At 40.7% G+C, this 12,562-nt stretch overlaps 1 protein-coding gene across 15 annotated transcripts in view; it reads right to left on the bottom strand.

Annotated features, from left to right (window-relative positions):
• LOC122552384 (voltage-dependent P/Q-type calcium channel subunit alpha-1A-like) overlaps nucleotides 1–12,562 on the bottom strand; it is a 662,051-nt gene that overhangs the window by 250,209 nt on the left and 399,280 nt on the right. For all 15 annotated transcript variants that reach the window (XM_087983287.1, XM_087983286.1, XM_087983285.1 and 12 more), the window contains 3 exons: nucleotides 10,100–10,215; nucleotides 7,305–7,361; nucleotides 726–815 (listed from right to left, as the gene is read on the bottom strand). In XM_087983287.1, the coding sequence (XP_087839413.1) occupies nucleotides 726–815; nucleotides 7,305–7,361; nucleotides 10,100–10,215 (263 nt within the window). The remainder of the gene's footprint in view (nucleotides 1–725; nucleotides 816–7,304; nucleotides 7,362–10,099; nucleotides 10,216–12,562) is intronic.

The raw sequence follows: 12,562 nt of genomic DNA, 5'->3' as shown, positions 1-12,562 counted from the left end.
CCTCTCAATTGTATATCACTGTGGTGCTTCTCTGTTAGGTCTTTCATGCCAGTGGGACGGGAAATGCCAAGGGATGGTGATGGTACTATCTGGGACATTGCATGTAGTGTAAGATTCCATGTGTATGACTATGTCAGTCTGCTGATTGACTAGTCTGTGAAATAGCTCTTCTAATTTTGGCACTTGCCTCCAGATGTTGGTAAGAAGGACTTTGCAGAGTTGAAAGGGCTGATTTTTGATAATATTGTTGCTGCTGCTTCTTAGAATGGCAAATAGTCCATCTGATTTCATTCCTTTTTTGAGGCTTTTTAGTGGTTGATAAATAGCTTGCTAAGTCATTTCAGAAGACAGCTGAGAGTCTGGAGTCACGTATAGGCCAGACAAGGTTATAGATGGCTGTTTTCCTTCCCAAAAAGGACATTAGTGAACCAGATGGATTTTTACAATAATTGGCAAAACTTTCACAGTCATCATTTGATTTCTAATTCACAATTTTTATCAAATTCAATTTTTGACCATCTGCTTTGATGGGTTTTGAACCAATGTCCCCAGAACATTTCAAATGTCTCTGATTACTAGTCCAGCAAAAATACCACGATACCAGTGCATCCCCAGTCCACTTAATTCTACATTGCATTTGGGAAACTCCAAAGTTTTTTTTTTACAGTGTCTCTCAATTTTTAGTTTAATTTAGCGCTGACAGCAGTACTATGTAAAATACTCACCAACAGAAGAAATGTCTGCCAGATGATCTTCACCCTCTTCGGGATTCAGTAAATCAGTTTTACTCTTTTTTATTGTTCCTCTTCTCATAGCTGGAAAGAACAGATTGGAAAAGTGAAGAGAAATAAAATGGATGAGATAGAATAGAGAGGCTTAGTTCTTCCTAACAAAAGCCCAATCTTAAAAGAAGGAAATAAGCTGTTTAAAATAATGAGTATCAAATTTTCATTATGGGATATTTTTGTAAAGTTTGCATGACACTAGTAACTCATATGAACACTGATAGGTCTCACAGCATGTACTGAAGACTGTTCATTAGCACACTCCCAGTGAAAACTGACACACTCTCAGAACTCACTGTATATATTGATGCATTGTCAGGATATTCCTGAAATTACTGGTGTAATCCCAGATGCTCACTGCAAATACTGCCACTTCCAGAATTTCTGCAAATTACTAGCACTCTCCCAGAAAGCACCTGGGTATTATAGCTCAGTATTGGGAATTAAGTAAATATTAACAAACTCCTAAGGACACCCAGTTCTAACCCCAACCTAAGTTTGTATTCTGTATGGATTGTGTGTTTCATAAAGTCATATAACATAGAAACAGACCCTTTGGTCCAACTCATCCATGTAGATCATGTTTCTTAAACTAAACTAGTCCCACTTGCCTGCATTTACCCCCTATCCCTCTAAATCCTTCCAATTCATGGACCTGTCTAAATGTCTTTTAAATATTGTAATTGTACCTGCATCTACCTTTTCCCTTGGCAGTTCATTCATTTCACATACCAACCACCCTGTGTGTGAAAAAGTAAATCCTCAGATCCCTTTTAAATTTTTCTCCTCTCACTCTAAAAATATGCCCCTAGTTTTGAACTCACCCCCCCCCCAAGGGAAAAGGTCTTTGCTATTCACCCTATCCATGCCCCTCATGATTTAAAAAACCTCTATAATATCACCTCTCAACCTCCTACATTCCAGTGAAAAATGTCCAACCTACCCTTATAACTCAAACCTTCTGGTCCTGACAACATCCTGGTATATCTTTTCTGAACTGTATAGCCTTCCTATAGCAGGCCGAAGAGAACTATATATGGTACTCCAAACATGGCTTCACCAATGTCCTGCATAACATCAACATGATGAGCCAACTCCTATACTCAGTGGTCTAATCAATGCAGGCAAGCATACTAAACATCTTCTTCATCATCCTGTCTATCTGTGACGCAAGTTTCAAAGAACGATGTACCTGAAGCCCTCTCTATTTGACAAAACTACCTAGGCCATACCATTAACTGGTTGGCACAATGGCATAGTCGTTAGCACTGCTATCTCACAGGGACCTGGGTTCGATTCTACCCTTGGGCGACTGTCTATATGGAATTTGCACATTCTCCCCATGTCTGCATGGGCTTCCTCCCACAGTTCAAAGTTGTGCAGGTTAGGTGGTTTGGCTGTGCTAAATAGCCCCATAGTGTGCAGGGATTTGTAGGCTACGTGGGTTAGCCATGAGAAATGCAGGGTTACAGGATTAAGGTGGGAGGGTGCTCATCGAAGGATTTGTGTGGACTTGTTGGGCTGAATGGACTGCTTCCAGACTGTAGAGATTCTGTAACTGCATAAATCCTGCTTTTGTTTGTTTTACCAAAATGCAATATCCACATTAAACTCCATCTACCACTCCTTAGCTCAATTGATCAAGATGCCGTTGCAATCTTAGATAACCTTCTTCACGATCAACTATGCCATCCAGTTTTGTGTCATCTGCAAACTTACTAACCAAGCCTCCTAAACTTTCAACCAAATCATTTATATAACTGACAAACAAAAGTGGACCCTGCACCGATCCTAACAGAACATTGCTGGTCACAGGCCTCCAGCCCAAAAAACAACTCTCCACCACCACCCTCTATTTCCTAACATCAAACCAATTTTGTATCCAATTGGAAAGCTCTCCCTGAATCCCATGTGATCTAACTTTACTAATTAGTCTGCCATGCAGAACCTTGGCAAAGGCTTTACTAAAGTCCATATACACAATAAAAACCAAAAGAGTTGTAGATGCTGTAAATCAGAGGCAAAATGGAAATTGCTGGTAAAGTTCAGCAGATCTGGCAGTATCTCTGGACAGAAATTAGAGCTAACATTTTGGGTTGATGCTTCTGAGAAAGGGTCACTTGACTCAAAACGCTAACTCTGATTCCACTGATGCTGCCAGACCTGCTGAGCTTTTCTAGCAATTTCTATTTTTGTCTCCATATAGACAATGTCTACTGATATGCCCTTAATCCTTTTGGTTATATCTTCAAAAACGCAATCAAGTTTGTGAGACATGATTTCCCACACCCAAAGCTACGCTGATTATCTCTAATCAGTCCTTGTCTCCCAAAATGCATGTAAATCCTATCTCTCAGAAACACCTCCAACAATCTACCCACCACTGATGTCAGACTTACAAGTCTACTGATATTGTTGTTAACTTAAGGGTTAAGTCATGGCAGGAGATCCAAGATCGGTGTCATGCTCTTCCTGTGCAATGTGGGAATTCAGGGACCCTTCTGATGTCCCTGACTCTTTCACATGCCGGAAGTGTGTCCAACTGCAGCTCCTGCCTGACTGCTTGATGGCTCTGGAGCTACAGTTGGATTCACTTTGGAGCATCTCGCCATCTTAATGAAGAATTCTACATTATGGTCACTCTTCCCCCAAGTAGCTCACACCACAAGGTTACTAATTAATCCTCTCTCATTACACAATACCCAGTCAAGGAAGACCTGCTCTCTGGTTGGTTCAAAGAAGTCATCCATCATACATTCCAGGAAATCCTCCTCTATCACATTGCTACAACTTTGGTTGGTCCAGTCAATATGAAGATTGAAGTCACCCATAATAACTGCTGGATCCTTTCTGATGCATCTCTAATTTCCTATTTGGTGCCATCCCCAACATCACAACTACTTGAATACACTTAACAAATTCTTCACCATCCAAGCCCCTAACACTATGACAGTCTGTGTTTGGAAAGCTATAATCCCCCTCTATTACACTATTTTCTTACATATATCTGACATCTCTCTACATATTTGTTCCTCAACTTCCATCTGACTATTGGGGGCCTATAGTACAATTCCATCAAGGTGATCGTTTCCTTCTTATTTCTGAATTCTATCCATACAGTTTCACTGGATTGGGTATACATATTGGTAGTTTTTTTTATTAATTTGTGGGATGTGGGCATCACTGGCTGGCCAGCATTTATTGTCCACCCCTAATTATCTTGAGAAGGTCAGGGTGAGCTGCCTCTTGAACCACTGCAGTCCACCTGCTGTGGATTGACCCACAATGCCCTTAGGGAGGGAATTCCAAGATTTTGACCCAGCGACAGTGAAGGAACGGCGAAATATTTCCAAGTCTGGATGCTGAATGTTTTGGAGGGGAACTTGAAGATGGTGGTGTCCCCATATACCTGCTGCCCTTGTCATTCTAGATACAAGTGCTCATGGGTTTGGAAGATGCTGAGGTGTTTGAGGATCTTTAGTGCATTTCTGCAGTGCATATTTTAGATAGTACACACTGCTGCTACTGAGTGCTGGTGTTGGAGGGAGTAGTTGCTTATGGATGTAGTGCCAATCAGCGGGCTGCTTTGTCCTGGATGGTGTTGAGCTTCTTGAGAGTTGTTGGGGATGCCCTCATTCAGGCAAGTGGGGAGTATTCCATTACATCATGCTGCTGACTTGTGCCTTGTAGATAGTGGACAGACTCTGGGGAGTCAGGAGGTAAGATACTTGCCACAATATTCCTAGCCTCTGACCTGCTCTTGTAGCCACTGTGTTTGTATGGTGAGTCCAATTAAGTTTCTGGTCAATGGTAATCCCCAGGATGTTGATACTGGGGGATTTAGTGATGGTAATACCATTGAAAGTACAGGGCCTGTGGTTAGACTTTCTCTTATTAGGATGGTCATAGCCTGGCAATTGTTACTTGCCACTTGTCAGCTCAAGCCTGGATATTGTCCAGATGTTGTTGCATTTGAACATGGACTGCATCAGTATCTGAGGAGTTGCAAATGGTGCTGAACATTGTGCAATCATTGGTGACCATCCCCACTTCTGACCATATGACAGAGGGAAGATCATTGGTGAAGCAGCTGAAGATGGTTAGGCCTAGGACACTACCTGGAGGGACTCCTGCAGAGATGTTCTGGAGCTAAGATGACTGACCTCCAAAAATCACAAACATCTTCCTTTGTGTCAGGATTGACTCCAATCACCACAGAGAGTTTCCCTCAATACCCACTAATGCCAGTTTTGCCAGGACTCCTTGATGCCACACTTGGTCGAATTCAGCCTTGATGTCAAGGGCTATCACTCTCACCTCCCCTCTGGAATTCAGCTCTTTTCCCATGTTTGAACCAAGGCGGTAATGAGGTCAGGAGTTGAGTGGTCCTGGCAGAACCCAAACTGGGAGTCACTCAGCAGGTTTTTGCTGAGTAGGTGCTGCTTGATAGCACTGTTGATGACTCCTGCTATCACTTTACTGATGATGGAGAGTAGACTGACGGAGTGGTAGTTGGCCAGGTTGGATTTGTCCTGCTTTTTATGTACAGCACATAGCTTGGTAATTTTCCACATTGTTAGACAGAAAACAGTGTTGTAACTGTAGTGGAACAGCTCGCCTAGGGGAGCGGCAGGTTCTGGAGGACAAGTCTTTAGTACTCTTGCTGGAATGTTGTCAGGGCCCATAGAATTTGCAATATCCAGTGCCTCCAACTGTTTCTTGATATCACATGGGGTGAATCGAATTGGCTGAAGATTGGTATCTGTTATGCTGGGAATCACTGGAGGAGGTCGAGATGGATCATACACTAGCTGAAGATTACTGAGAAAGCTTCAGCCTTACCTCTTGCACGGATTGTGTTTGGGCTCTTCCACCATCGAGGATGGGGATATTTGTGGAGCTTCCTCCTCTAGTGAGTTACTTAATCATCCACCACCACTCACGACTGAATGTGTTAGGACTGCACAGTTTAGATCTGATCTGTTGGTTGTGGGATCACTTAGCTCTGTCAATGACTTGCTGCTATTGCTGTTTGGCATGCAAGTAGTCCTGTTTGGTGGCTTCATCAGGTTGATACCTCATTTTCAGATATGCCTGGTGCTGCTCCTGGAATGCCCTCCCGCACTGTCCATTGAACCAGGGTTGATCCCTTGGCTTGATGGTAATGGTTAAATGGGGATATGCCGGGCCTTGAGATTACAGATTATGCTGAAGTACAAATCTGCTGTTGTTGATGGCCCACAGTGCCTCATGGATGCCCAGTCCTGAGTTGCTAGATCTGATTGAAGTCTGTCCTATTTAGTATTGTGATAGTGCCACACAACACGATGGAAGGTATTCTCAATGTGGAGAGTGGACCTCATCTTCACAAGTACTATACGGTGGTCACTCTTACCGATACTGTCATGGACAGATGCAGCTGGAGGATTGGTAAGGATGAGGCCAAATATATTTTTCCTGCTTGTTGGCTCCCTCACCACTTGCTGTGGACCCAGCCTAGCAGCTATGCCCTTTAGGAACTAATCAGTTCGATCTGTACTGCTGTTGAGCCACTGGTGGTGGTGGACATTGAAATCCCCCACCCACAGTACATTCTCTGCCCTTACCATCCTTTGCTTCCTCTAAATGTTGTTCAACATAGAGGAGAACAAATTCATCAGCTGAGGTAGGATGATAAACAGAACATTTTGGACAGATCTTGGAAGAAAAGGGAAATTCTATCTGATTTCTTGGAAATTAATCTAATAGTTTAACCTGAGCTGTAGTTTACTTATTTACTGGAAATCAAGTGAAGTTGGAGAAAAGGCAAGAAAAGCTTTTAAAGAGATAAGAGATGCGTTGTTTGCTTTAATTATTGGAAAACCTGGCTTTGAAAGAAATAGGGAGCCTCTATGTTAATGGTTGCCCACTTTGTGGATTTGTGGATTTAAATTCTGTTTTACAGACCCAGGAGTCAGCAAAGAAGATGTCCAGAAGCTGTGAGACACTGTCCTGAAGTCCATTTCTCAGTACAAGTTCTTGAGAACCTAACAGTTTCCAAATACTAGTGTTTATGTCTTTCTGGTAAAAACCAAAAGAAGACTGTGACCAAACCCAAATACTCAAATCTTAATTGGGTGGAATCAGCAGGGAACATCTACCATTAATGTCAGCAATTCTGTTCCACCAACAAGAAATCCAGTGGACATGAGAAGTCACCACCTTGATTATCCTTTGTTTCTTGACCTTTGGCCCAAAGGAATTGTTTACATCCTTTCTCTTTATTTCAATAAACATCATCTTGCACCGACTTGTCTTTATGTTATGGGAATGTACCTATGTATGGGATTCGGGGATATAATTTTAGCCCTGAATTATACTTTGCCACTTGCTTTAAGAATGAGTTTGTTTTAGTAGTATAAAAGAAAAGCAATTGATCATTTTGGTAATTGAATCAACAACTTTATGTGACTGATGGAGTAGTGGAGCTTGATTATCAGCACATTGCTCACATTATTGATATAATACTGAACGTATTACCATCAAAGGGTGATTTTTCCTCAGTGTCAGTCTCCTCCTCTGCCAGTATCACCTCTTCTGCATGAAATGAATAGTCAAAAAACAAGAAAGAAATGGTAGAAATATGATGAAAGGCTCTGCAATTAATTAGCAGTGCAAATTATTTCTCAAAACATACATATTTGCCTTATATACACATAAAATTGATTTCCTGAAAAGATTTATTAAAGTTCCAGAAAGTTTAACATGAAGAGTTGCTATTGAACACATTATGTTCAATTTTCTTCTCCCCGGGCCAATTACCAAATATGTCAAGCTATAAAGTTGTCGGGCTCAGTAATTTCAATCAGCTACTGCTGAGGTGGAACCACCAAAATAAAAATGAGATTCACCCTTCCCACACACAGATTAGCCCCAACTGCATAAGCTAAATGCTACATTTAAATCAATAAAATAATTTGGACTTTTCTCAGACTCTGCCCAACCAAAATACACTCAGCTAATAAAAGCTGAACCTGGCTGTTGTTAAATGTTGGTCAGGACCATACCAACTGACCTAGGTAGATGTTAGATCAGTGACCAGCACTCTGCGTGAATTAGTGCAAACTCTTCCTTGTAACTTATTTAATAAACGTAAGAACATAAGCACTAAGAGCAGGAGTAGGCATTTCAATCCCTTAAGCCTGCTCTGCCATTTAATACGATCATGGTTGATCTCATCTCAATCTCTAAATCTAACATTAAGTCTCTTTCCCTTCCCATAGATCCTACCTGATTTTCTAAGCATTTCAAGTATCTTTTGTTTGTGCTACAAATGTCCTATACTCGGCTGGAAACTGTTAGACTTCCTTCTTATCACCTTGTCTATTTTAACAGCAGGCTGATATTTCACAACCCTTGATCATGGTGAAGACTGCACTTCCACCAACTTTGTTAATTCTCTTTATAATGTTTAAAGCTATGAATCAGCATGAAGTTTCCGATTTTGAAATAAATTAATTCCAATTTCCGTTCATCATGTCTTGGATTTTGGGGCATAGGGTGCACATTTATGATGTCTGAACCATCATGTGATTTGTCAGACGATATCTCTATTTTTCTCTCTCTCACAAAGTTCTATAGCTTCTGAAGCTATTATAGAATAACTTGTAACTTTATATGCTTAATAAAACAAGATACACTGTCCACTTTACTATGGCGATGTTGACGACTGAAAAAAATTCCAGATGATTAGGTATTTTAAAGTATAGAAGAAGGCCAGTCAGCCCATCATTTCTTTGTTGGCTCTTTGAAAGAGCTTTTCAATTAATTCTACCTAGCTTTATTCCACCATTCTCTTGCAATTTAATTCTTTTCCCATATCTATCCAATTTGCTTTTGAAAATGAATACTGAAATTGTGCCTTATACTTTTTCAAACAGTAAATTCCAGATCATAATGTTCTACTGCAAAATAAAATCTTAACTCGCCTCTGGTTCTTTTGCTAATTATGTTTCATTTGCTGCTCCTCTAGCCAATAGAAACATTTCTGTCCTTCTTTGTACATCCAAAATGCTTCATAACATTGAGCACATCTGTTAAATTTCCCTTGACTTTCTCCACTTTATTGTGAAGTCGAAAGATTGTATGGTCACTTTAAGATAGAAAGTATTTTCTAAATTTAAAGTACAACCACAGCTGCCAGTATACAGAACAGCTAAGAGTTGGGCTGTTCCAAAACAGGTACATGTGACAATTGGCTGTTAAATGGATACCTGCATTTTGCCTGCTGTTTCAGCAACAATTTAAATTTAACCAATTACGTAAATTATTCTCAGGGTACCAAAACCCAATTGAGTTTGAATTTATTGTATTGACAACTTCAGACCAATCAGAGGGTATGATGTTAGGGGCTATATAATACGAGGGTATTTTTGAAAACTGGTCAGAGCAACTGCTGTAGATGTGGAGAGCAGAGGCCATTGAGGAAATAAACATCTTGATCTCAAAGAAATCTCAGAAGGCACTATCTAAAGGTACCTTTTCATGTAAAAGCAGTAAAAAGTAAAAGGACAACCCAAGAAGAAGACAGGAGAATCGGATGACTGGAAGTAGGACCGGAAGGAAGACAGCACAAGAGACTGTATGGACTTTGAGAAATTATGTTAATGTAATATTTAATAATTGTGATATTAGAACAACACATTAATGGAATTACGGTTAGCGAAAGGATAAGTGGATAGTTAGGGGAAAGAGTGTTCTGATTGTTAATAGTTTTGGTTAGTGTTCACTGTTAGGGTTAAATAAATAAATAGTTACTTTATATTTATACAGTGGAAATCAGGGATCTTCTTTCATTCACACATTTTTAACAGATTACGAGGCGAGGCGATCTTTTCTGTGTGTTTTAGTATAATTAGCAGAGGGGTTTGACTTCTGCGTTGTAACAACTCTAAGTAGAACAATCTCGGCTGCTCTAGTCATTCATCCTGTTACCATTTTTGGGTGCATCTCTTCTGCATCCAATCCCAATTTGTTTGATATCTTTCCAAAAATGTCATGCCAGAATTGGCACAATTCTAACTGGGGCCTAATAAGTATTTGATAACTGTTTAGCAAAATGTCCATACCTTTGTATTTGCTGCCTCTATTTAAAAAATAAAGGCTCCCATTACTTTAAATAGACTTAAATTTTCAAATTGACTGAACACCTTTTTTATTTATCTCCATATCTTGTCAAAGGCACCAATATACCCTGTATGATTAGGTTACAAGACGATTTATCTTTTGCTAAACTCCAGCTCAGTTTTGTTGGCTTGTTCAAGTCCCACACTTACCTGCTTTACAAATCCACTCCAGATAACCATTCAGCTCTCTCTCAATTTGCTGCTGTCTCCTCAGTTTTAAGAATGCACGTCTATTTTCCACCCTCTCTCTCTCTTTGGCAAACTCTCTGCAATAAAGATTTCCCAGTATGGGTTACAGCAGTGACAGCAGGCTTTTGTTAAGGATAACTATTGAATCAAAGTCATTTTCAAGAGCACATCCAGATATTCACAACATTGCATTGTTAATGTAACCATGAGATTACTGATTTTAATTGTGCCATAGTAATCACTTCAAAGTTTGTGAGAAGATTTGTAGCTCGGGTGCTCGTTGTTGTGGTTCTGTTCGCCGAGCTGGGAATTTGTGTTGCAGACGTTTTGTCCCCTGTCTAGGTGACATCCTCAGTGTTTGGGAGCGTCCTGTGAAGCGCTTCTGTGTTGTTTCCTCCGGCATTTATAGTGGTTTGTCTCTGCCGCTTCCAGTTGTTAGTTCCAGCTGTCCGCTGCACTGGCCGGTATATTGGGTCCAGATCAATGTGTTTGTTGATAGAATCTGTGGATGAGTGCCATGCCTCTAGGAATTCCCTGGCTGTTCTCAGTTTGGCTTGTCCTATAATAGTAGTGTTGTCCCAGTCGAACTCATGTTGCCTGTCATCTGCGTGTGTGGCTACTAAGGATAGCTGGTCGTGTCGTTTTGTGGCTAGTTGGTGTTCATGGATATGTATCGTTAGCTGTCTTCCTGTTTGTCCTATGTAGTGTTTTGTGCAGTCCTTGCATGGGAATTTGTACACTATGTTGGTTTTGCTCATGCTGGGTATCGGGTCCTTTGTCCTGGTGAGTATCAACAAACACATTGATCTGGACCCAATATACCAGCCACTGCAACGGACAGCTAGAACTAACAACCGGAAGCGGCAGAGACAAACCACTATAAATGCCGGAGGAAACAACACAGAAGCGCTTCACAGGAGGCTCCCAAACACTGAGGATGTCACCTAGACAGGGGACGAAACGTCTGCAACACAAATTCCCAGCTCGGAGAACAGAACCACAACAATAGTAATCACTTCCCAAATAAAGGGGAAAAATGCTGAACTAATAATTCTACAACACAGTTGAGATAATCTGCCTTCTAACACCATTCCCTTGCATAACACTTGCACATGCATGTGGATTAGTTGATAACACTCATTTCTGAATCAGCATATTATGGGTTCAATTCACACTCCATGAGATGGATTTTATGGTCTTATTTTATGTGGAGGTGGGGAGTGGAGGGGTGGTAGTGTGGTGATGGTGGATGGAGACAAATATGAACAAGAAGCAAGAGTAGATCTGTACCTGCTCTTATGTTCAATAATGTTATAGCTGATCTGACTAGAACCTCAAATCTGCATTCCTATCTACATAATCTTCACATGCCCTTACTTGCCAAGAATATATCCATTTCTGCTTTAAAAAACATTCAAGGATTTTGCTTTTACTACCTCTTCAAGAGAATTTCAAAGACACGTGTCTCTCAGAACAAAAAATTCACCTCGTGTTTAAATGGGCTACCCTGATTTGTAATAGGGTCCCTCAGTTCTAGATCCGAGGAAACATCCTCTCCACATCGTTCTGTTAAGACCCCTCAGGATTTAATGTTTCAATCACCTTGCCTTGTAGCTTTCTGCACACCAGTGTATACAAGCCTAGCCTCTCCAACTTTTCCTTCCCCCACCCCATTCAAGACAATAATCTCATAAGCGTTCTCTGAACTGTTTCCACTGATTACTTCATTTCTTAAAAAAGGTGAGCAATACTGTGCACACTTCTCTGAATATGGGTCTCATCAGTCCCCTGAAGCAAAATTGTTTTAAATTTCCACTCAATAAATGGTAACATTTTATTAGATTTCCTATAACTTCTGTAACTACATACTAACGTTTTGCAATATAAAAATATCGGATGTGACTGGCTCACTGTCTTTCCCCCCAACATCAATCTGGTTCCCCAAGTACTATGGGTGACAGTTACTGGGAGAGTGGAGGACGGGTGTAGTGGGCAAGGCATCCTTAGGTCCATTTTGATCAGAAAGTGATAGATCATTGCCAACGTAAGGCCCACAATTTGCCTCAACTGCCATAATATACTGGGCTGTGGCAGGAAGATGAAAATGGAAAGGATATTTTTCCATCCAAGTTGGCAGCTCCCATTACTGAATTCTAACATTGCTGAGATACAAGAGCTGCTGGCCAAGGGTGGGACACTTCTTTTTCACAAGGGCTGCATTTTAAAAGCACTTAATTGGCTTCTTAGCCCTTTGGCACATCCAATGATTGAGTAAGACATTGTATATAGACAACTCTTTTGTACTATTTGCCTTACCCACAAAGCTTGATAGGAATATTAGGAGCCTCCTCCATGCATTTCCAACATCATAGATGACAGTCTTCAGACAATTCAGTTCACTCCGCTCCATTTCACTTATAGGAA

Source organism: Chiloscyllium plagiosum, unplaced genomic scaffold, assembly GCF_037043375.1.
Source record: "Chiloscyllium plagiosum isolate Xiang-an unplaced genomic scaffold, Cpla_swu_hap1 HiC_scaffold_45, whole genome shotgun sequence".
NCBI lineage: Eukaryota > Metazoa > Chordata > Chondrichthyes > Orectolobiformes > Hemiscylliidae > Chiloscyllium > Chiloscyllium plagiosum.
Note: the sequence above shows the minus strand (reverse complement) of the source record. Positions and strands in the feature narration are given on the sequence as shown.